Here is a 25,290-nt window from a genome sequence, read left to right as displayed (position 1 = left end):
GATCTGAGCGTGTGTCTTCTTTGCCCCTACGAGGGTTAAACACTAGAGCTGCGTTTTTGGGCTTGCGGCGGTTCGCTTCTTTTGAATTTGGGCTGGTTTCCACGAAAGTGGCGATTCGTTAACTTTTGGTTTTGTAATTTGGTAGCCGACACGGATTTTACGGGTAGACCAGCAGGTCGGTGCTTTAAAACTGATTTCCCTGGATCGAAATGTGTGTTCCTTTTGGTGAGTACTTGATTAATGGTATATACTTTTTGGTCCGATTGTTCATGGCTTTGATTACGTCTATGGATTTTGCTTACGAGATGTATTCTCGTTATATGTTAAAATTTGGTATGATAATAATGCGGGAACGCGACATGTAAATGTTTGATCTTTTTTGGACGAAAGGGGCCGTGCCCCCGCGAAGTTCGTGGGTTATGTTTTTTTCGAGGGGCGTTCTTCTTTGGTTAACCCAGGAGTATCGGTCCTCGTCTAGTGAGGATCAAAGAGGCTATGAGCCTGTAAGCTCCGAAGAGCGTTCGCCGAGTTGATCCTAGAAGTATAGGTCCTCAATGGCGAGACTTCGGAGAGGCGATAAGCTGTAAGCTCCTCGAGGCGTCTGCTTTCGCATGAGGCGTGTTTAGCCCACGAGGGCGTTACGCTTCGAGGCGTGTTTAGCCCCGAGGGCATTAACTGAGTTGATCCTAGAAGTATAGGTCCTCGGTGGCGAGACTTCGAGAAGCGATAAGCTGTAAGCTCGAGAAGGCGTCTGCTTTCGCATGAGGCGTGTTTGGTATGGAGCTTTCGTGTGAGAGGTATGGTTTGGAGATGTGAGTAGATCCGCCATTTATGATAATAATCTTGAGTTTCTTTCTTATGAACTTTGTAGTGCACAGGAGCGGGAATTACAATCGTAATACAACTATTGGTAAAATTGCTTTAGCAAGTATGTGTTCCATGGTCGTGGGCGACAACTTTCCTTCTTGGGTTTTAATCAATATGTGGCGTTACCCGGCGCGTTCCATATGTAAGGGCCTTCCACGTTGGTGCTAGCTTAAGCGTCATCTTGAGTTTTCTTCAAAGCGAGATCCCCGGTTGAAAAAGACCGTGGATGTACTTCGTTTGTTGTAAGATCTCTTGAGGACTGTTGGTAGAAATTTTGCCACCACCGATGGTCGCTAGGTCGGCGCGTTCCTCGAGGAGGTCGATCGATCTCGAGCTAGAACCCGAGTCATTAAGGCCCTGATTCGACAAGTTCGGATCGGGTTGTCGTGATTGTCATTTCGGTGGGGATGGATTTAATGCCATATACGGGGAAAATGGTGACTTCGCCCGGTTTGGCGAAGTTTGTAGTCGCGATGAGCCCATAGTATGTTCTCCGGTGATTTGGCCAGCGGCTCTTGTTCTTTTCAATTTTCTTCTTCAAATTCTCCAGAATGGCTTTGTTGCTGGCCTCTGCTTGTCCATTGCTTTGAGCGTACTGTAGTGTAGAGAATGCATGAACGATCTTCCATTTGGCCAGAAACTCTTTGACTATTTTTCCCTTGAACTGGGAGCCATTGTCCATCACCAGTGTATGTGGTAAGCCAAACCGGGTGATGATATGAGTCCAAATGAAATTTCTGACGTGTGATTCTTTGACGTGTGCTAATGGAATTGCTTCAACCCACTTAGTGAAGTAATCTGTGGCAACAAGGACGAAGCGGAAGCCGGTGCTCTTCTGAGGGACGAATGGTCCCATAATGTCCATGCCCCACATGTGGAGCGGCGAGGGCTCGCGATGTTAATCAATTCGCGAAAGGGTTGTATGATGTTGTGACCAAATGTTTGGCATTTGACACACTTGATGACATACGCTTTAGCATCAATCGCATCTGAGGCCGAAGTACCCTTTGGGAGATCGCTTTGTGGGCTAATGATCGACCTCCGGCATGGTTGCCGTGACTCTCGCCGTGAATTTCAGCAAAAATTAGCCGGCCTTGCTCGACCGATACATCTCGGATGAGGTCCCCCGTAGTTGCGGAATAATCTGCCGTTCACCAAACAATAGCTACGTGCTTGGTGTGGAACCTTCTTGGCTTTGGCGCTCATCACGGGAGTGTGCGTCTTGGATCTTGTATAATAGGTCGCATCGAGGTTTGACTCGTCGATCTTGAGAGAGTGGGAGCAGTCGCTAATTGTTAAGACTTGGTCCGCGGTAAAGCCGGTCGATCGACTACGCCGATAATCGGTTGTCTAGGGGAGCCGCGATTCGGTGTCCGAGTGGCTAAGTATGCCAAGCTATCTGCGTGGCGGTTTCGTCCACGCAAAAATGGTGTATCGTCGCTCGCTAAATGGCGGAAGCAAATCGTTAACAACTTGAAGGTATTTGGAGAGGTTACATTACGGTAGTGTACTCTTTTGCAACTTTGGCGAGCGACCCGATTCGCAGGAAGTCACTAAAGATTTGGATCTCCTTTACTCCATTTTGGATCGGATCGTAGCATTCCCATTATTAGTGCTTAGGTACTACTCTGCCGTTGTTGGGCGTTGCGAAGTCTATCTGGCGCCTTCTCTACCATAGCTCCCTCGGGGAGACTAAAGCGATTCCATACCAACGCCTCGGGGTTCTTTGGAACCATCGGCGTAGAGACCAATTTGTTTTGCATGCTCGCTTTCTTGGGTCGCGACCTCTGTTTTGACCTCCCAATTAGTCGCATTTGGGAAATCTGCTAGGAAGTCAAGAAGCGACGACCCCTTCGCGATATCGCGGCGGGCCGAAGTCCATGTGGTGCTTCGCCGACTCTTCGACCCATATTGCCATCCTAGTAGTCTTGTTTTTTTGTGGAGAATCCTCTTCAAAGGGAGGTCGCTAAGTACTTTGATTGGATGAGCACGGAAATCGATCGAATTTCCTTGCCGAGTATAACAAAGCAAGGACCGCTCTTTCTATGTAAGAGTAGTTCTTTCTTTTGGAGTGAGTGTCTTGCTTGTGAAGTAGATCGGCTTTTTCTGATTGCTTCGTCCTTGAATAGGACCCCGATGGCGAAATCGGATACCGCCGGATAGAGCCCCGAGAGTTTCTCCGTCTGTTGGTTTGGCTAGGGCCGGGAGGTGTTAATGAGGTACTCCTTAAGGGTGGCGAATGCTTGGTGGCATTGATCGTTCCATGAGAATTGCTTTCGCCTTTCTTTAGTATCTGTAGGAGCGGTCGGCACTTATCGGATGCTCTTGATATGAACCGGTTGAGTGCCGCGACCATGCGACAAACCGTATCTGTTTCTTTGTTTTGCTGGTCGGGCATGTCTAAGAACGCCCGAATCGATCTGGATTTGCCGATACCTCGTTGCGAGACGATATCCAGAAATTTTCCGGAGGATGCTCCGAAAAGACACTTCTCTGGGTTCAGCTTCATTCCGGTTCGTCGTAGTCTGGAGAACGCTTGCTCGAGGTGAGTAAGGTGGTCGCCTGCTTTCTTGCTTTTGACAACCATATCGTCGATGTAGACCTCCATGGTGTCCCCTAACATGTCCTGGAACATGTTAGTTACTAGCCGCTGATAGGTCGGCTCCTGCGTTCTTTAGTCGAAGCGGGAGAACGTTGTAACAATAAATTCCTTGCTTTCGATTGATGAGCGATGTCTTCTCGATCTTCTTGACTAGTGGTATCGATTGTACCCACTATCGGCGTCCATGAATGATAACATTTCGTGTCCGCGGTCCGGTCAACAAGTTGGTCGATTAAGGCGGGGAAGTTTGTCATTTGGAGTTTCTTGGTTGGCGTTGGTGAAGTCGGCCTGGGCGGTGGTATTACCATTCTTCTTTGGAGCGGCCACTATGTTTGCGACCCACTGGGTAGTCAACCTTGCGGATGAACCCTACTTGTTTGAGCTTATCAACCTCATCGTTATTTGCTTTTTGAAAGCGTAGAGACAATCTTCTAGGTCATTTGTCGGTGGTTTGGCACCGGGGTTGGACGTTTAACCGGTGGCATGCAACTTAGGGTCTATACCGTGCACATCGATATCGACCAAGCGAACACATCTTTATTCATGGACGAGAAAATTTACAAGATGAGCTTTAAAGCGTGGGGTCGAGGTTAGCCGGCGCAGAAGCGAGTTTGGGGTCGTCTTACGTTCCCGAGTTCACTTCGCTGTTTTCCGAGCCGATGCTTGGTCTTGTGCGTTTTGGCGTTCTCACGGAGGATTACTCTTTGCGGACTTCGGTGTTGGTTCGGCTAGCCGAGTAGCGGAGGGAGGAACTGAACGCCCAGCGTGGTCGCGACAACGAAGTCGAAATGCTTCTTTGTTGTTGTGACAACAAGAAGCTGGGGTAGTTCCCCGCCATTCTTCGGTTGGAGGGAGGTGGTGGTGGTATCCGCGAGACTTTGCTTGTTAAGTGATGCTTTCAATGGGGCGACCTCGGGATTTATCTTGTTAATGCGCTTCTTTGCTTTGGTAGTAAAATTGAGATCGGTGGTGAGTGGAAACTCTTGTTGGAGCCCAGCCGCTCGTTTTGTTCAAGGCTTAGCTCTCACCTCGACCACTAAATCTTTGGCCATCAGATAGCTTTGGTAGGCTCGTTCTCGGCGGATGGGAGGTTAAATGGTCTTGTTTTTGCGATGATACGGTTACAATGATGGGCCTCGGTGGTTGCTTCGAAGTTCCATCATTCCCTTGGGCCGGGAAAGCGGATGACTTGGTGCGGCGTGGGCCGATGCGCCCGCGCATCGATGTATCCACCGTCGTCCTAGAATGGCGTTGTAGGGCGACTTGGTATCTAGGGACATTTGGCGCGTGTTGAAAGGCGACTTTGTCTTCGGGATCACCGAGGCTGGGAGGATGATGTCTCCTATTGGATCGGCTCGGAGCCGTTGAATCGAAAGAGGGGTGCGATGGGGTCTATGAAGACCGACTTTGGCAAGTTCATCTCTTGGATGCGTGTGGTAGAACAAAATATCACAAGAGCTACCGGGGATCGATCAAAACTTCGCTTGCCGGTCCGATCACCGATTTTGGCGTGGACCACGAGTCGCGTCGTTATCGCGGGAGGCGGACCTTGTTGAGGTCGGCCTCGAGCGAAAAATGATGTCTCTCGTTCTACGCCTTGAGCTGCATGGCGGGTCGCGGCTTGTGAAGAGAAGTTGTACACTTCATGGAGGGGCACCCACGCTTCTTTTTTTAGCGAACTCGGAGGCGGAATCGAATCTGTAGTGTGATCATGTGGATGGTTACATGCGTACTTTCGCGCCTCTTGATGGTTGGCGGCGATCTTGGCCGGTTGGCGTTCTCTGGAACGATCACCGGCCGAGGCGGCTTTGAGGCCTCGAGCGCTCGCCGGGGGGACAACTGCGTATTGGCGGGCCATCGGTTTGTGGCCAAATTCGCCGTCCGGTATATTGGTGTCTTGCTTGATGTGCCCGGCTTGACCGGATCCCGCAAATAATGTTTGAGCCCCAAAGATACGTCGGTCGTGGCAATTGGCGATGAAAAGCGCAAGTAATAGGGTGCGGGCGATTCGTTCTGGTCGCCTTATCTACGGTCGGTAGAATGCAACTTCGCTTGATCTTTTCTAGTATGTAACTAGGAGATCTAGTGAGCCTGGTAATTCGATCATTTCTTGGTTTGGATGCGGAGGGTTGCCCTTGTTGTCGGGTCGTTTCCTAGAGGATGATGCTCGCCGTAAAACCTCTCCCTCTTACGTTTTTCTTCTTCTTCTTCATTTCTGCTTTAGCAAAGCCTCTTGCAACTTGATGTATTTATCCACTCGGCGTCATTTCGCCAACGTTCGGGTTGGTCTTTCAAGAGCAACCGTTGGTTAGGTCGGTGTTTTGGGGTCGCGGCAAGGCGGTTGTGAAAAGCCATGAGCAAATGATTCCTTGAGGCCGCTTTCCATGTCCAAGAGTTACGTTTTGAACCGGCTTAAGAAGAGTGTAGGTTTCCTCCTTGCCCAGGCGGAAATTTGGAAGAGTGAATTGAGATCACCTGTTGTCAGGTAATCTTGGCTCATGAACAATGTCGGTAAAGCCGTTCAAAGCTTCTTATGGAGTCGGCTCGAGGGAGAAGAACCAATCGAGTGGGCGTCCTTTAAGCTTCTTTGGAAAGAGCTGCATCGGAGATGGTCGAACTTGTAGAGTGCAAGGCTTTGAGCATATCGTGCTATATCTTTGGCTTTGTGCATGTCGCGACCGTCATATAATAGTGGGAACCGTGGTTGGACAAAGTCCGGAGGGGAGACCTTGTGAAGTACTTCAACGACAAATGGAGATCGCGATAGGTTTTCGGCATTTTCGCACTATCCGGGTGGAATCTTTCTTGACCGCATTCTTGTCGAGCCTTTGGTTTAGCTCGGTGATCTGTTGACTGACGTTGATGACGTCGTCTTTTGCGGTGCCAGCTAGTGGGCTTTGTGTATCAACTTGTGCGCGTAATGTGACGTTTTTTTGCCTGAGTTGGGCAATTTGTTCATTCATTGTTCCTAGCTGGCTTGCCAAAGTGTGGAATTGAGCTTCGAGGCTTACCATGCTTCGTGGGCTTGAAAATCTTTTGTTTTGATTTTTGGCTACTGATTGTAAAGTGGTTTGGTTTCTCAAGTAATCGAGACCACAGACGGCCAATGTAAAGGTGTGGTGTGATATTCCTTACAAAGCGGTCTCTCGGGGGGGGTATGGATGGATAGGTGAGACCGAAGTTCGGCTTTGAGAGCTTAACCGCCTCATTATCTTACTCTGGGTTCTTGGGGTCAGAGTAGAATCAGGTCTGGCGTAGTTCATAGGAGAGGTATTTATAGAGATTGAAAGTGTATCCTAACCCTCCACGTGTAAAGGATGTCACCAACGTGGGGTGTGGATCATGGGAGCACGTGAGAAATATCTACATAGGTCTGCTGTGATGATGAGGAGTGGCAGTCTGGGCAAGTAGCTTGCGGCCGTGACCGATGGATTGTGGTCGGGGATGAGTGCAAGTACACCTTCACCATGATGATTGCTTATGGATAGGGGGTGCGTATCGGCACTTTACTGGCGTAGTTCGCGCATGATGTTGCGACCGTCCCGTAAGCCGATGTTGGCTCATGGATGCGACCTGAGACCATAGGTCGGTGTATTAGTTCCACCATATTAAGCGTGTGCTGGATAGAGAATATCACTCCCCTACAAAGGTAGTGAGGATGCCGTGAAGATTTTCTGCCCACAACATCACCATCAAATCACAGAGGATGCAGTTGTTATACATTTCCCATCATGAAAGAAGTGAAAGCTATTCTTCTGTCCACGTCGCTCCTAGTCAGGGCTTACGAGACAAAGTTTTGGGAGATCATTGATCCATAAAATATGGGGATGAAAAAAATGACAGACAAGGAAAACGTTCTCAATTTTTTATTCTTAATGAATTGTCCAGAAAGGAAAAAATCAACTAGGATTTCAGTTATTCCTTGACTCTTGATAATATAAAGCAATGAGGTGGTTATTAATTCTATAATTGTTGACAATTTCGATTCATACTGATTTTCATTTCAATTAGAAACACTGACAAATGCAGATAATCTCGAAGTGCACATAGGCCTTAAAATTCTAAAATAACAAAATATCCTATAAGCCGTCAAGGTATGATGTACATGTTATGCTCGATCTCTATATTCTGAAGCTCTTTTTATTACATGTTGAATGTATGAATGGAACATTTATATTATACCAGCAGCTGAATCTCATTGTCTACTAATACTGAAGTCGTATCTATACTTGATCAGTTAACCTTTCTGAATGGTCTGCTAATAAGAATATTGGTTGTGGCAAATAAACTCAAGTTGTTAGCTTAGAAAATTGCTTCAGTCTGAAACTCCGGCCAAACAATATAAGAGGGCAGAGTAGCACCTTTTGCTCCTATTTCCTGCAAAAAGCGGAGGCAGCAAGACATTAGTGTTGACTATACTCTAAAATCTGTGTCTACAGAGGTTGAGTTTCAGATTCTGAAGTGACTGGTTTCACTTGAAAATGTTTCTCTAGTAACAACGATACGAGAGGGTTTTCATATTAACGAAAGGCAGAAAGGCAACAGATAATCCGAGGATCTTTTATGAGGTGATCAACTGTGAGGATGTAAAATAAGCAACTTATGTTGACAGTTTGTTCCCAGGTCCTTTTCTCCTTCGCTCTCAGCATATTATAGGACCAAGTGCGCCTGAATTTTATGGCTACTTTTTGTTGCAATAATGAGCTGCTCATTCTTTCAAATCAGACATCATTTTCTGCAATGATCCCCATAGCAAGTAATCATTCTCACAGAACCCGGTCCTAACTTTATCTTATTTCCGGTGGGTGTCACACTCATGCCAAGGTTGAAAAGGTTCTCCACAAGCGGAAAGGGAAAGAAGGCGACATTATGATGTGGAATTGGAATCGATCTACGCAATGCTGATGTTCCAGATTCTCTTTTAGAGGGACAAGGGAAAGCGAAATGCGGAATCAGTCCATGAAAGCTGATGTTGTAAATTCTCTTTTGAGAACAGAAGAAAAGCCGAAAGATGATCAAGAGGTCACTGTAGGAGATATGGAACATTTCTTTTATGTAGTAGACAAAATAAAATACAGCGACAATTGAGCTTTGACAATTTCAGCAAAAGATAAAGGTATGAGGATAGACAAAAGATGAATCCCTAATGGTTGGTTTGTGGTTTAGAAAGAATTTTTTTTGTCTGGTTACAAACAACTTGGACTCTGTTGAAGGAAATATTCACTGCATGATTGAGCTAAGCGATAAGATCATCAGCAGATACACTCCTCTAGTTATACAACAGGGAACTCTTGCATTGAGGGAGGTAGATATCTAAAAAAGGGGAAACACAGGAATATATACTACCAGTAGACTATCTTTACACCTAAAATGCGTTCATGAATATTCATTTTTTACATGTACAATGTGTGACACATAGACGAATTGAAACTGTAACTCAACTCGAGGTTTATAGATTTCACTCTAATTTTCAAGCAACATGCGAAATGACCTATAAAACATGAGTGATTTCGTTCATCAAAATTAAATAGATGGAGGCAGGACTACGAATTGAACAAGCAAATCCTTGGAAAATTACTCGTCTGTTCCTAGGTTTGAAATTTAAATTCCTCAACAAAGTATTGGAGTGTAATGGATTTTGAATCACTCACTTGTAAGTATTGGAGTGTAATGGAGTTTGAATCACTCACTTGTATGAAGAAACTAGGATATCTCTATGGCCTTCAGGGGCTTTTGTTAGATTCTCAGCAGTTCATCTCTGAAATTACACGTAGTCCTCAGGTATGAAGTAGAAATGTTGTTATAGAGATCAAAATGGCAATGATGCATTCCACCTACACAAAAGAATAACACAAATATTGTGGATGAACCATACATCAGTTCTTGATAACTCAATCAACAACAAGAATGCTATGATGGTAAATTGTATTGAACAAAAGCATTTATTGATGTGTTCTATCTCTAACCTGAGTCTTATAAGCTGAAGCTATCAATGGAAGATATCCACCTAGGCCAATGTTATAAACCGGTTGGCAATTGGGATAGAACAGACCGTAATTACGCTCTGAAGCTGGTCCACGCTTCAAATCCTCATTAAAAAGTGCAAAAACAAAAACGTCGATCGGAACGGATGGTTTCATTGGAGTACCTTGTTTGTCCTTTATCCGTTGTAGTATGTTACCATTGTAAATACGTGCATTCTCTGGTGTAGCTCCTACTTCATCAGAATCACCCATAGAGGGCCATCCAGTCTCTGATATTTTTAATTCAACATCGGTGTGTCCCATTGCCTCGATTGCAGAGTAAGCAGCATCAATTTGAGCATATAACATGTTATCATAATTTAAGTTTGTAACAGGATCAATCTGCCCTGGGTTAGGCTGAAAAAGAACATAATCCAGTGGAACGTCATTTGGGTTACTTTTGTAGGCAAAGAAGGGATATGCATTTATGAGAAAAGGGGACTTGGTTTGTGAATGGAAATCGACTAGGGGTTGGATATATTGCGTAAGATCTTGTCTAAAAAGGCCTGAAGAGGGCGGAAATGAGTTTGCTAAAATGTTAAGAGAATGTGCAGTCGATACGTTCACTTGTCCCTTCAATCCTAAGGAATCAAGAGCATTGTAAATGGTTTGCATCGCAGGAAGAAGATTGGACATCGCCTGAGTATCATTATTAGAAAACACCTCATTACCAACAGTGATGCATGTGATCTTGGTCCCAGGAAGATGTGGCACAACATTTTGTTGAATCCAGGATTGAGCATTTGTAGGGTTAGTCATATTCAAGATATTCTCATTTCCAACTCCTACAATGAACTCCACATCTGAATTGGAGAAAGCTGTAAGGACATTTGGATCAGCGTCGTAGAGTTTAACTCTACTGATGCTAACGGATTGAAGGAGGGCAGCGACACGGGAGGGAGATGGGAGATTATTCGCAATTTGACCATAGTTGATTCCAACTCCAAGACTATGAGTTTGGTCGAATGAACCTAAGAAACCAAGAGTAAACAGAATTAGTTCTCACAAAGATAGGAACTGAAATGGTTTGTACAATAAATTGCTGAAAATTCTCTCTAAGGCCAAAATAATGCTAGCTCTGGTTTGCCGAAGGACAGAGCTTGTTTCCCTTCCCATAGATCTATGTGCCAAAAACCGTGAGAAAAATTGAGTAGATCATAGGCAAAATCCACATTGAAAATGAATCACATTTCAATATTAGGGAGATATGTAACATGTTCATTAATACAGGTTAGGGTCTTGCCTCAACCCAAATCATTTCCAAAAAAAAAAAGCAAAAAATGTGTATTCAGTCGTATCTGGCCTTGAATTATGAAAAAATTACACCAAAGCGACATCAAATTAAACAACTGTCTAGAGCATATCAAAAACTTTCAGTTGCTTCTATTTCATAGTTTGAAAACACGAAAAGGACACTAGACGATATTCCAAAAAAGAAATAAAAAGTTGTATATTTAAAATTTCAGATCACAAAAGAAGTGGATCAAGGAAAAAATATTTAGTTTTTAAAGAATTCCAAAAAAAAAAAAGCCATTCAACAAATTCAGCTTGCTTGCTTGCTGACAAGTAGATTAAGATAACTACTGCAGCTCAAATATACGTACGGAATGTGAAACATGAGCTAGTTATTATATATACAAGCCAAGAAAGTATAACAATTGATGCATGCAAATCCTTGAAATCATCACATAAACAGAACATACTCAAAAACCAAGTAACTCCTACTATAGCAAGTTGACATTCTACATCGAAATCTAGACCATTTTCAGCTCGAAGAAAACAGATCATAACGAAACCACTCCTAAAGCCATCAATGTGGATTTAAAACAGAGCATCCCCAAGAAAGAAGCATGGAGAATAGCAAACCTGAAAGAAGAAGAACGAGAAAAAGCGCGCGTAATTCAAGAAAACTTGTCATCAGAAGGTAGCACTTATTATATTCTGCTCTTCTTCTTGATCTGGCTCACCATTCACCGACTTAAGAAAAGTAAGTGATAGAATGAAATGCCCAGAGCACCTTATAATAGAGTATGGGAGAGCAGAAGATTCTCTAATGTTTAGCCGCCACGTGGATTTCTGATCCTAAGTTCCTAACTTCTTATGTGAGATTTACCAACTGGTTTTGTTGGTTTCTGTGTGACTGTTTTGTTTTTGACTTCGTTCCTGCTTCACTTTTAAGTTTTAAAACAGTTAATTGGTAATTTCTTGAACATGAAGACAGTGGGAGATGCTTGCTGGCAACGCACTTAAGTAGTTGAACTAGAGTAGTATTTTAAACAGCAATGGCTACCGCCTACCTTGTATCTCACTTGGAAATGTTTTCTTAGTAATAGTAAATAAACCTATTTAAAATTCTTATATTTATGTTAGGTTCTAATGGAAATTGCTTTGAAAGAAAAGAAAAACAAAAATATAATAGTATCTCGCAAATTCTTATGGAAATTGTCTTGTAAGAAAAGAAAAACAAGTCCAAACTATAAGGCCGGATTCACACCCCCTCAAGAATTCCACATTACCTCCTAATTCAATTATGGGTCCATATACTCAGTCCTGCTTCTGTCCCTGTTTCAACGAGAAAATCTTGGCTTCATCGCATTATCAGGAAAATGTGATGTGCACAAAATTTTAAATACTAAGTCAAGAATACAAAATGTGATGTGCATAAAATGCTGAAAAGTAAGTCAATAATACACTGATAATATTTTTAGGGCGTTCAACCAAAAATAAATAAAGAATAAAGAATAATATCTTAACTTCTTAAAGGTAAGTCCAATGGTTTGGTGCACTATCGCACCAAACCACGAGAGAATAGTATATAGAATTAGTGGGATAGCGTTTGAAGACCTAATGGTTTTCTCCAATGGCGTACAAAAACCCCCACAAAAAACTCTTCTTTACAATTTGACAATATATATATATATATATATATATATATATATATATATATATATATATTACAACTCTCTAGTCGGCCCTCCCAAAGGTGTATGGGAAATAATTTTTTCTTTCTTTTTTATTTTGTTCTTTATTTTTTTAGTTGTACAAATACAAAATAATAGAGATACAAAATTAATTCACCAAAACTAAAATTTTTGAAATAAATTTTGTCTAACAAATTTTCTGGCTGTCGTTTTTATCAGTGTGCAGACCATACGCTATATATATCATTAAAATTAGCGGTATAAATAGGTAAACTTATAATAATAGTGTTGGCGGGCCTAGGTTTTGACGCAATGTTGAATCACAACTTCTATCAAATTTGGTGTTTTGGCCTGCCAGGGACTTGGCCTAATATGAGAAATATATTGGGCGATAAAGATAGATTTCTATCCACATTGTCCAAATTTAGGCCTCATTCGAATTTCCTAGTGCACTGGCAAGCGTTGCGTGAGCTACAAGTATAGGTCGGTATCATCCTCGGTACTTGAACAAGCAGGGTCAAAAAGCAGACCAGTAGGAGTGGTGTTGTGATGTCATGTGTACCCAATAAACCCACCTGTAGATAACCGACTTTCTCCAAAAGTCGGCTAACCCCTGATTGCTGAGCAGTTATACGGCGTGGCGGTTCTAAAATACTACCCCCCAAATAGCATCCTTACTCTTAGTTAATCAACACGGAGGTCAACCGCAGTTACGTTTCTGCTTTTGACACTCAAGATTTGAGTTCAGACAGAACTGATCTCAATTTAAGTCACATTTTTTTTTGATACAATCCTCTTAGTTTGGACTTTGAACACATGTGCTGCTCGAGTCTTGATACACCTAATACCCAACTTGCACAAATTTGATTTCGTTGTTATTTGATTTTCTTTGCAAAATAATGTTTTTTATGAATTTTGATGATAATGTATGTTTTAGTATTATTGTCCATACACATTTCAAGAAATAAGGTAAACACATCATTTTGTTGCAAATGCAATCCGTTTGGAGTGGAAATCTCAAACCGGACATTATCTTCCTCTTGTTAGCCAAGCTTGTTATTTATTAATTCCGTCTTTTGAGAAATGATAATGAAGCATTTTCATATAAGTGCCGACTTGTGGATGTCTGATATTATCTCTTCTATTGAATTATTTGTTCTTTTTTTCGCTGCCTTTTGATTTGAAGGATTTAAACAATGTTTTATTTTTGCTCGACTTGATCTGGCTTTTACAAAAGGAAAAAGGTCTTGTTTTCGTCGACATTTTTATTTTTATTTTTCCAATAAAATTTGTAGGTTAACAATGGGATCAAATAAAATGATTAAATATCTTTCTTTTGACACCATCTCGAGGTGTTCATAGTTACACGAATATATACTATAGTTTCGCATCAATCTGCTAATAATGAGTAAAACTGTGAAGAACATATATATACTAATTTATAATGTTAAAGTATTATCTGTCTTTCTTTTTTATTTTTTCGATAATGTAGTACCCAATATTATAGTATTATCTGTCTATCTCATAGTTCAAGATTTTGGAATTTCTAAAATTCCGATAAATCTAAAAATTAGAATTTCGGTTTTTATTCCGTTATATTCGGAGAACATTCTAAAATTTAGAATTTTTCGATTCTTGATCCAGAATTCCAATTTTTTCAAAAATCAAAATATTCAATGAAATTCCAAATATTTCATCAAAATCACAAACTATGGTCTATCTACGCCAATGGTAACTATTTAATTAGGTTATGTCAAGTAATGCATTCAAGGATTTGCCTATAAAAAAAAAAGGCTTTGCGTATATGCATATGACACTTGCAAATTTAAAAATTTGCATAATTGCATGGGGCATGCTTTCATTTTTAACTAAAAATTTTATATGTTTTAATGCTAAAGGATGGAATCATTTGATGGTATGCGTTTGATTCACGTCTAAATACTAGATTGTTTTATATAAACACTTGCAAAACCATTTTGCTTTATATACTTGCAATTTTGTAAATCTACATGAAACACCCCCATTTTCTTTTCTGGCACACACGGTTTAGTCTAGTCTTATTCATTATTTTATTATTGGCCAAAATTCGCGTTCTCACTGATTTTGCTTAAACAATACTCTGAATGTTCATTTGTTCTGTCTGCTACTTCCAATTATTTATTTATTTATTTTATACTACTACTTTCTCGTAGAAAGGGCACTTTATGCTTCACACGTCCTTAGAATCCGTCCTCTTGTTTAAAGTTGCTAAATCCTCCAGTCCGACGCTTTGTCATTTTCTCTGGAGTATTGCTTGTATAATTGAAGCTGCGGGCCTTTCGAAAAGGCCCTTATCAGCCAAAATACGGCTGCGTCGCTATTATGGAGTCATTTTAAATGATTTCTCTGATTAAGGAGCCAACATCATCAAGGTATCAATTAATTCATGTGCATTTTATTGATCAGTCTTATTCTTATTTCTTAATTTACTATCGCGAAAACAATGTCGATGAAGTCCTGAATTTTTATTTTTGCACTTTTTGGCTTTTTTCACTTATTGGCTTATTTGGGATATTTTTCTACGATAACAACAACATTAATAAATTAATAAAGTTTGATTGTGGAAAAATATCCGGAATAAACCAAAGAGCAACAAACTTTTCTCATTTTCTATATTATTTTATTTAATATAGTAAAAGAACGGTATGGCGAAAATATTGCTAAGCGTTCACTGATTAGACTCCACTAGATGTGATAAGAAATAACTTACATCACTAAAGGTTGGACATCAGATCTGTCCAAGAACTAACATAGAACAACATTAATAGTAATTTGGACCATCAAACACAAAAAAAAAAACAATTGTTGCATTGATCAAAAGCACTAATAGCAGATTAGCAGCGGTTACTTGAGTAAACAGAATTAGTCAAAGAGTTAATCTTCCTAGAGTCCTAGCTTTAGCCAAGCATTCAACAATCAATCAAATATTTACACTTCATCTCTTTCACAATCTGGAACTGTGGCCTCTTACATGGAAGTTTGCCCAATGACTTTTGTATTATACCATGCAGACCGATGATATACTGCATTACCGGCCTAGCTAGTTCTAGTACAATTGTACAAAAGCTTTGTAGTAACTAGTAAGCAATAACCACATAACTATGTCAAATTTTCCCTATATACGAATTGTTTTAAAAAGAATTCAAGTATTCAGTAGTAGGGCTGGTCATCGAGCTATCCGAGTCGAGTTTTGCTATATTCGAACTGGACTTGCACATGTAGAACCTCGATTCGATCTCGCATTCGAACTTAATATTGAAGCTCAAGCTCGACTCATCTAGTTATACTAATAGTTCGAGCTCGACTCGAGTTCATTTATGCTCGTTTGAACTCGAACTCGAGCTCAAACTCGAAAAAAATGTATATAAAACATTAAAATTAGTATAAATTGTAAATTATAGTTGGGTATAAAATATAAAATGACGTATAAATTATAAATTATATACTACGTATGGGCTTATAAAACGAGTAGCTCGGTCGACTTGAGTAGCTCACGAGTAACTCACGAGCTACTCGAACTACTCGTTATCTAGAATGAGCTTTAAATTAAGCTCAAGCTCGACTTATACTTTGTGCGGACGAGTTTGAGTCGAGCCTTCGACGAGTTGAGCTCGAGTTACTCACAAACAGCTCGACTCGATGACCAGCACTATTCAGTAGTCGGGCATTGTTTGTAAGTTCAGTATCAGAGTCGTACAATATGTTTATCTAGTTGTCATAATTCCACAATTTTGGATAATTGAGAGTTCAAATGTCGGACGTTTCACTATATACAGTACCTCAGTTTCACTTAAACCAAAAACACATACACATGTAAGGAATGACACTGCATTTCTGATAGCAGAAACCATGTTGGTAAGGGGTTGAACATAACCATGCCTACTTTGGATAACGATAGTATCTGCATACATTTGTATTACCCACTCAAATGCCGATAGGAATAACAAGTATAAACTAGAAGGACGCCAAACTTTTATTATGGGAATCAAGAAGAAATAGGATCCATTGGTAAATCCCTGACTAGATGCAAACGTCTAGCTTAGGCTGCCTAAAAGTTTGAAGAGTTCCACAAAAAAACTTTCCATATAGGAGCAGTGGCGGAGCCAGAAAATTGGGTGAAGGTGAGTCACAACTAGTCACTATATAAAAACTAAAATAAGATAACACCCAATTTGTTGAATTTTTGTTTTCCCTTGCATATTTTTTAAAAGTAAAAAAGAAAAAAACACAATTCGAATCCCATCACAAAAGACATGTAAATTTTGGAATTACAAAAGACTAGATTGCTTAATAGATCGATTTAGGAGAAAAATAAAAATAAAAATACACGGACATTTAGCTTTAGAAAATTAGGAACTTAAGAAGAAAGTGCCTACAAATATATGCTTCTTACAAATATATATGCTTATGGAAACCACTTTAAAATTCCACAAATGAAAAAAGCAATGAATTCTTTAGAATTGTAAGGAAAATAGTCCAAAAGGCATTGGGGAAAAAAAATAAGCACTTAGGCGCAACAAAGAATATTATACAATGTTTAGATTTTTTTTTTTTTTTGGCTAAAGGGCAATTAATATTAATAGCAAAAAATGGTGTTACATACTTACAAAGCATTTACAAATTCTGGATTGGGAATATAATTCTCATGTTTACGCTTTCTCAAAAATCCATAGTGGGTAAGCAAAATTTGGATTTTCAAACTAGCTTGTTGCGCCAACATGGTTTATAATCCCACAATTGTTTTAAACGGAACATGTTTAGACACCAGTACATTTTTTTTGTGGTCACTTTAGCATTTATTTTAACTAGTAAATGGGCACGTGTGATGCACGTGTTATGAAAATAGTTAATTTTTTTATTTGAGAGATTCAATGTCAATAATTGGGCTAGCAAACAGAAAGGCAGAATAGTTCAGTAAAAAAATTTGAGCCTTTACATAAAAATGCTTTGTTTGGAAATGAGTTTGAATGCTGGAACATGATATGTAAACAATAGAATTAGTTTAATTAAGAATGAGATGGGGGATATAAAAGATGAAGAGTTAACCACATGGCTTAAAAAGTTATACAGGAACAAAAGTAAAAATATAATTGAAAAGGTATTTAGCTATTGGTTTTCATTCAATGGAAGAAAATGAGTACATTGCAACTAATAAATCAAATGACAAACTGAAAATCCAAAAGAAGTGAAAGCAAGATAAAAAAAAGTATTCTCATTCCAATCCGATCAAGAAAGAACAATTGAAGATGACTTATGCGTCACTTTCATACTCTTCCAATCTAGAATGAAAACAAAGGTCGATGATGAGATGTACATGCTGTGATAGTCTTTAAGTTGCATCTAAAGTGGCAGGATAATAACCACTATTTTTCGACCATATTTTGATTGATTTAGTCATTCTGCGGCAAATTCTGTGGCAAACTGGTGCAACCTAGGATATTGAGGAACTGTCAATATCAATGCATTTCTCCACAAAAGTGATACAGACCCAATCTCTATTTCAGTATAAAGAGAAACCATAGTTACTTTAATGCATGATGAAAACAATTAATATATCACACACTATATGAGAACTTGGACTTCCAGTTGCCTTGGAGAGTGTAGGTGCCTTAGCAAGTAGTTTTAATATTGATACATCAAATCAAGTCAATTGAGCATCAGAGGTCATAAAACTGTTTACTATAAAACAGGTAATAAAACTGTCAACTTAGCAAGCCGGCCTGTTTGCTATTCGATTTTATAAAATTACGTGTTCAAAACGTTCACTCGAATTGTCTTGCTAAAATCATGAAGGCATTGGAGGTCATAAAACTGTTATATCTGACACCAAATGCCCAACCATTTACTAAGGCCATTGGATTCAATACATGAGAAGCTGAGCTAACAATTCAGACTCATAATGCTTTCTTGTTTGTGCCAAAAAACACATTAATATCACTCCAACAACTTTGGCTCTGCATATTGATGCCACTCACATACCTCCCACGCCTCCAATCAGAAGTCTATAAGAATCCAGGAGTACTGTCTTCATCCTCAGTAAAAAGAATTCGACTTCTGCCTTAGATATCATTTTATATCTGTAGACCATTTACCTTATCTTTGAATTCCACCAAGCCATGGCACCACGCAATTGGTTCATCGTCATTTTCATAGTCACTCTGTCCTGTTCAAGCATCGATGTCAGCCTTGCGGCATGTCGTCTTTTGGCTCCAACAGTGCCAACATTGCCCACGTTTCCAACAATTCCTGGTTTCACCATGCCCACATTTCCATTTCCTTCCACTTCATTTCCTATAATGCCAGTGGGTTCATCTCCATTTCCTACGTTGCCATGAGGTTCAATGACGCCAGTGGGTTCATCTCCATTTCCTACGTTGCCAGGAGGTTCAATGACGCTAGGGGGTTCATTGAGGCCCCTTCCAGGAACCGAATTGCCTGATCTCTCTACTCCTCCTCCTTCAGACTCATCCTTGGCAACTACGCCCACAATCCCTACCATCCTAACCATCCCCACAATCCATACTATCCCTACCATCCCCACCATTCCCACCATCCCGACTATTTCCACAATCCCTCACTCCCCTGAATCTATGAACTGTTATAAATAATTCTATCTCACGGCAGAGTAGTTGTCTTTACTTTATTTGGATTGTGTATAGATAGTGGGTTTAATTTGGTTTCTACTTAGTGAAGACTCGTGTGTGTGACCGAGGATACTTGGCGTCTCCAAAACACATTTCCTAAAGTAGAACCAAACAGAGAACACAACATGATAGAACACATAAATTTCTAACAATCATGCCTGGTGGAGTACTTTGTATTACTATAGAGTTTTTGTTTTTCTGTTTTTGTGATAAGAGAACGCTCACCAAAAAACCATGCTTCACATATTGAAATTTCATAGCAACTTCGAAGGAAGGATGTTTAAGCTTCAAGGCTCTTGATGCTTCCATTGCTATATCTTTTTCTTTGGGAGGCACAGAAGCATTAGCACGTAAATGTTGTTCATGAATGGGCAGAACTTTCATGTTTTTTGTTGTTGGTGACACATCTTCATATTTTGAGACGATGTGAACTTTCAGATTGCATCCTCAATCGGGTTCAAATTCATAAATATCCCCTTCTTCAAGGTTGTTTCCACTTAACTTTGGCCAACCTTCTTACAGATATGAATGATCGTAAACTTAAACCGATCCATCCATCAACCCACCCTACCATCCGGCTAAGTATTAAACTCCTCGAGCCATTTTTAGATATTTGCTGAAAAATCTTAATGGCAATGCGCAAAAAAAAAAAAAACTTAGTATGCAATTTATAATATTACATAAGAGCATGTATAAGACGGAATTCAAGTTTTGAGGGCTCAGCTAATTAGTTTTTCACATAAAGACCTTTTCCTTGAAATATCAGGATGAATTCAAATAGTCCTTAGAACACCCTCCTGGCTCACTTAAGGGTAAGATCTGTCTAATGCTAAAACAAACCTAAAATTCCCAAATTATTTAAAATAGGTGTTGTGACGGAGTCATTTTCAACAAAGAGTTAAATTCCCAGTACATTCAGTTTTGGGGCATCCTACCATCTGCTAGTACCGTATAACAACAATATAAAGAACAACACAATAAAGATACTATTTATGATATATGAAAAGATATGAGGTTTTGAACCCTTTTGTGATTTGGAACCATATGCTTATAACTCCACAGTTCATACTATTTTCCAGCAGTAGGCAATTATCGACTATCAAACGTAACAAATAAGGGTATAAATGGGACATCTGCCTGTTAAGATGAAGCTTATAAGTCACTTAAATACTATGAAAGGTTTAGTGACGTTACATTGTTGTGTACTTGTGTTGATGAAGTTATAGAAGGGATTCGCGGTTTCACCTTTAACTGAAGTTACTGGCCGGGCATACTATATAGAACATTACTACTTAAATGAACTCTATCAGTTCATTACTTCATTAGACAGATGTAATCTAATTTAACACCCCAACCTTCTTCTTGGGTTATCACCATATACTATAAATGATAATTAAAATAATTTTGACAATAATAAGAATATAAGATGATGAAAAATAGCTTGAAAATCCCATAAGAATATGAGTTAAAGAAGGCCACACTGATATGCGACTGACTGTGGTTCACTTTAGCAAACGACTTTAGGAATCCTAGAAGGGAAGTCACTTATCCTTACGATATGGATCTAATAAATAAGGAGCGGATGACTCCAAGGGGCAGACTATATTTTTGAAACATTGCATCTGTGTTGTTCATATGCACACTAAGCAAAATCATAACCAACATTAAAAATTACATATGGTATTGACGTATTGTAGAAAGAATCCGGAGCAAAACCATCCTTATTTCCTTAAGTGCCCCATGTTACGATTACCCTATCAGTCAGGGACAGCTAGCCGACCACTATTAGAGTAGCAATGGGGACGGGATTGGTGTAGCCTCGAGTAATGGTGATTTCTATTCCATAACGACGTTAGTTGTTATAGTGTTGTGTGTTGTTTGAGGTAGCACTTTAGCTGCCGATACGATGATACCTATTAGAAAAAGTGAGCATTGGGATCCATAAAAAACAATAGCTATATCAAGATACTCCATTCCATAGTAAGGCCTATGCAAAATCAAGCACAAAACAATAACGATGCGGTTTACTTCCAATTTCATAGGTGTTTGCACTTGCACGGAATATCTAAAGTACAAACAATGAACAATGAGCACAACACAATTATAGCCAATAAAGCAAGTATGCGTTCATCCTTACTGAATATTTGATGTAGAAAATGACGGAGTCATCATCAAAACCTTCGAATTCCCTGCCAATGGAACATGCAGTTATCAAAAATATATCAAGTTCGACATATGACCTACTGTGCCAACGAATAAAAATGAAGCTTCGAATAAGAGAAATTAACTCACATAGTAAAGTTTCTACAATCTTAGACACACACCTTTCTTGCTGAAAATGTAACCATAAAAAAGCATAATAAACAATAATAAATGGATTATAAAACAAAGGTAGTATCCTCCACATAAAACCCCATATTTCGTTTAATGTATCAGTTTAGGCCCAAATGTCATTCCCACTCAGCAGACCCCAGGCCAGGGTCCTACATGTTTACAGTACATTTCATGTTACCTACGCCATTATCAGAAGAATGCAATTTCAATCGAAGCAAGTGTGTCAATTCAATTGAAGCAAGGGACCAAACGCTCAAGAAGAATTGAGACCAAATCATACCTGAAAATTTTCAATCCAATCAATAACTGAAATCAGACAAATAGAAAGGAGTTCATTTCTAGGAAAGTATCTGACCCCTTTGTGCAGATCTCGTTAATGTCAAGAGATATAGTCTTAGCAGCCAAACGAACTAAATTTTGTCTCTTTACAGAAAATATGTCTTTCTGTTGGCGTTAGGTCCTGTGGTATTAATATTAGAACAAAGAGAGATAGATGTAGAAGTCCTAGTTATATTAGTCGAGAAGGAGAAGTTGGGTTTTGCAGAAAATGCAGACCGAACAGTTTTCCTCCTAGAATTGGGATTGTTTTGAAGTTTTGGAATTTTTTTTGGTTGTAGTAGTTTCATTATGAGCAAAAAAAATGATGATAAACAGAAGAGATGGGAGAAGAGATGGGAGAGAAGGGAAATGAATCGGTTCGTATTCTCTGATTAAATGAACCTCTTATTAAATAACCATAACCCAATTATTACTAATAATTAATAAATTGCATTTATAGTAATGCGTACAATTGAGAATGGGGTGGATTTGGTTTTCTAATATACTCCCACATGAAAAGACTGATTGGCCCTATTTAAAGGTGTTAAACATTTGTTTTATTTAAGGACAATATTGGTACTGAAAATTTATAAACACATAAAAAGACAAAGTAGTTCTCATTAATAAATAGGTAGGCATCTGATTTTATTATTCATCAAGGTTATTATGCGTCAAAAAAAGTCCCAGATGAATTTAAGAGGCCACGATCATTATAGGCTATACTAGTAGTAGAGATTGTTTTCGTTTTCATTAAATCCCGAAATTCCAATTAATGCCTTAAGTAGATTCAAAAGTAAATTTACTACAATTTTATGCAACAAATTAAAATTATAATGGACTCAAGTAACCGATGGATTGAATTCATTACATACAAATTGAATTATAACTAATAAAATTCATTATAAACAAACTAAAAAAATAAGAGATTGGGGAATTAAGGTTTAGAAAACATACCAATAAACATACATATGACTTATTGGGACTCGAGACTTGAGAATGTTATTACTCTTTTTTTCTCTTTCATCTTTTTTGTTTTTCCAAACAAGGAAAAACACTTGCCAAAAGTATTGTTTCTCAAAATACATAAAATTAGAAATGGAGAGTTTTCTTATGTGGGGAAGGGGCTTTTTAGTTTTTGGTCAGTTACGGTGAGGGTTTAGTAACAAAATCATTTTCATATATATAGTAGTCACTTTTTTGGAAGAAATTGAGGGTGAGCCAGGGCGTACCCTGGGCCCCCCTAGCTCCGCCATTGTATAGGAGGACAAAGATCAGAATGATGCCAAATCATTCTTTGCAGTAATTTGAGTTTTGCACAAAGTTTTGTTATTGTAGAAAGTAAGTTTTCATTGTTTTGCAGTGAAACCAAACACACAGAGTTCCTGGAGTTTGTGTTCGCCATGGAATACAGCTCACGCAGTCACGCTCATGGAGCATTACTATGGCAGCTAACAAGCCAGCTAGGTTTGCACCCCAATAACACAACATTCCCGCTACATAGCAAAGTTGCATAGTTTCTTATCAAGAAAAGGCATAATGGATTAACAAAGATATCCAACAAGGTTACAGTGCCTCCTATAGACGCTAAAAGGTAAGAGATAATCATAATAATTAAGATCTGAAAAAAGTAGTGTAAAGTGTAAACAGGTCAGATGTGTACTTTATATGTGGGAGCAACCGATTCATACTACTGGAAACAAAGCAGTTTCCACCACTTTCTTCATGATAAGGTTATCCAAGAGACATTGTTAAGGAACTCCCGGTCCAGGATGATTGTGTCACTTTGAAAGAATAAAGTCCAAAGATAAGTTGAAAGAGTTTTTCTTTAAAGCGTATAAAGCATAAACCAAACAGGACTGCAAATATGTCTAAACCTCTAACAAATAACTGTAGATATAACTTTTTCATCAATTTTCACTTTTCAATTTTTTCTATTTTCTATTTTCTATTTTCTATTTTCGATGACGATGATCTACAATGAACCATTTCTTCTGACATGTTTTTGTCTTTTTATTCACTTACTTTGGGCATTTGTATGCCAAATATTTTTGATTGCATGCCTTATCAAGACTGGTTTTGAGGCTCAGAATAACTCAAGATAAACCAAACACATTAGCGGTAGATTGAGAGAAAAATGATAACCAAACCTACTCTAAAAAACATCTGGTTCACAACTTCAACAACAATACCCATTTGATCAAAGGACATAGTTCAGAAAAACAAACTTAGTAGAGGTCACCTTCATTGTGTGTGTGAATCACACAGTCAGAGGTGGGGTATGAGACGCAAGTCAGCACATACCTTTTTTCCATCTGATTATCATCAAGGAAAGATCCATCCGATTGATTAACAACACTTTTAACCATCTGCCCAACACAGGTAGAGCATGCCCTTTCCTTGCAAGAGTAAGGGAGCTCCAATCCCGCATTCTCAATTGAGTCTAGAATATAACAGTCATCCGGAGCTTCAAACTCATTCTCCTCGCCATCTGGGCGGATGAGCTTGACCTTGTACACTGCCATTGCGGACACCCTGAAGGATGAAATCTTCAAGCCGAATCCCTTTGAGACACACTTGATGGAGCCCAATGAAGATGGATGCTTAACCAAGGCACCAACGATTCTGCTCTGGCTTCCATTCTTGATCATGCAAGCAGATGGGAGTGACACAGTCGACATGTTGACACTTGAACACAGAAAGTAAGTTGGGCCATGAGCTAATATATTTCTGAGCAAAACAAAGCATTCATATTCAGCAATATGTGCTCTTTGTATCCTAACTTTACCAAGAAAAGAGGACAATCATTTCAGTTGGTTAATACAAAGAAACTAAAATGAGAACCCAGTAGTAAATGGTTAGTCTAGACTTATTTATATCTTTTATAACATAATAAAATGTAAAAATGATAGTTTTACCTACGTATAAGTAACGAGACTCAAACGCAAGTAAAACTAAAACTATTTTCCTATTATATATTAACAAAGTTTTCTACTCTCGATGCTATTGCAATAAGTTGGAGTAGAGAATTCGTTCCACTCCTAGTTCTTTAGAATTCACGTTAACTAAGATTATCAGTTCTATCAAAGTCGATGAGAGTAACGATGGAAATTATACTAAACAAAATACGATAATTCAAACTCGGAATTACTAAATTGACAATATGAGGAGGAATTAGGGGGATTTAATTCCACCTTAATTCGACTTAATCAACTAGTGAGAAATTGTCGTAATCCGAATTGCAATGCTTTCACATAGCAATTGGGTCTTCTTAATCCCTAATTGTTCATGGTAATCTCTACCAACTAACAATTAGCATGTGAAACAATCAAACCCATTCTCATAGTAAACTAATTGCTTTCTAGAATGGAATAGAATATTACGAACTATTCTACGTTAACAACAATCAAGTTTCATCAAGGCTTCTTCAAACCCCTCTAATGGAGGTTTTAGCCTTAAATCATTATACTATTATTAATATATAAATAATAACAAGACATGATAAAAAGATTATAAATTTAATATATTGATCTAATCAAGGAGTC

General features: G+C 39.1%; 2 protein-coding genes and 1 long non-coding RNA gene across 5 annotated transcripts; 1 reads left to right on the top strand and 2 right to left on the bottom strand.

The window, feature by feature from the left end:
* Positions 1-7,438: 7,438 nt before the first annotated feature.
* Positions 7,439-11,941, bottom strand: LOC147482888 (Glycosyl hydrolase superfamily protein). Of its 3 annotated transcripts, none has more exons than XM_086581530.1 (4): positions 11,359-11,941; positions 9,436-10,463; positions 9,160-9,303; positions 7,439-7,846 (listed from the first exon to the last, which is right to left on the bottom strand). In XM_086581530.1, the coding sequence occupies exons 1-3, from the start codon at positions 11,408-11,410 to the stop codon at positions 9,247-9,249; spliced, it is 1,137 nt and encodes a 378-aa protein (XP_086437656.1). In that variant the 5' UTR covers positions 11,411-11,941; the 3' UTR covers positions 7,439-7,846; positions 9,160-9,246. The 3 variants fall into 3 exon arrangements, with proteins under 3 accessions (XP_086437656.1, XP_086437657.1, XP_086437658.1); XM_086581531.1 differs by having other exon boundaries at positions 9,121-9,303; positions 11,359-11,820; XM_086581532.1 differs by having other exon boundaries at positions 7,439-7,839; positions 11,359-11,820.
* Positions 11,942-14,565: 2,624 nt separating this feature from the next.
* LOC147482886 (uncharacterized) lies at positions 14,566-25,185 on the top strand. Its single transcript, XR_015203707.1, has 2 exons — positions 14,566-14,824; positions 23,109-25,185. It is a non-coding gene; the product is annotated as an uncharacterized LOC147482886 (long non-coding RNA).
* Positions 21,035-24,426, bottom strand: LOC147482887 (ferredoxin-3, chloroplastic-like). The gene is made up of 2 exons (XM_086575809.1): positions 24,050-24,426; positions 21,035-21,285 (listed from the first exon to the last, which is right to left on the bottom strand). Exons 1-2 carry the CDS (start codon positions 24,424-24,426, stop codon positions 21,198-21,200), a joined length of 465 nt encoding a protein of 154 aa, XP_086431935.1. The 3' UTR covers positions 21,035-21,197.
* Positions 25,186-25,290: the final 105 nt, after the last annotated feature.

This window comes from Coptis chinensis, chromosome 8 (genome assembly GCF_015680905.1).
Source record: "Coptis chinensis isolate HL-2020 chromosome 8, ASM1568090v1, whole genome shotgun sequence".
NCBI lineage: Eukaryota > Viridiplantae > Streptophyta > Magnoliopsida > Ranunculales > Ranunculaceae > Coptis > Coptis chinensis.
The sequence above is the reverse complement of the archived record's forward strand: the minus strand, read 5'-3'. Positions and strand labels throughout refer to the sequence as shown.

What these genes read in the sequence shown, in the direction of transcription:
- LOC147482887 (XM_086575809.1), bottom strand. Translation starts at nt 24,426, where the DNA reads ATGTCGACTGTGTCACTCCCATCTGCTTGCATGATCAAGAATGGAAGC. An exon ending in GATAATCAGATGGAAAAAAG is followed by an intron (nt 21,286 to 24,049) that starts GTATGTGCTGAC and finishes TTCCATTGGCAG; the next exon opens with GGAATTCGAAGGTTTTGATG.
- LOC147482888 (XM_086581530.1), bottom strand. Translation starts at nt 11,410, where the DNA reads ATGACAAGTTTTCTTGAATTACGCGCGCTTTTTCTCGTTCTTCTTCTT. An exon ending in TCTCGTTCTTCTTCTTTCAG is followed by an intron (nt 10,464 to 11,358) that starts GTTTGCTATTCT and finishes TTGGTTTCTTAG; the next exon opens with GTTCATTCGACCAAACTCAT. An exon ending in CTTCAGCTTATAAGACTCAG is followed by an intron (nt 9,304 to 9,435) that starts GTTAGAGATAGA and finishes TCTTTTGTGTAG; the next exon opens with GTGGAATGCATCATTGCCAT.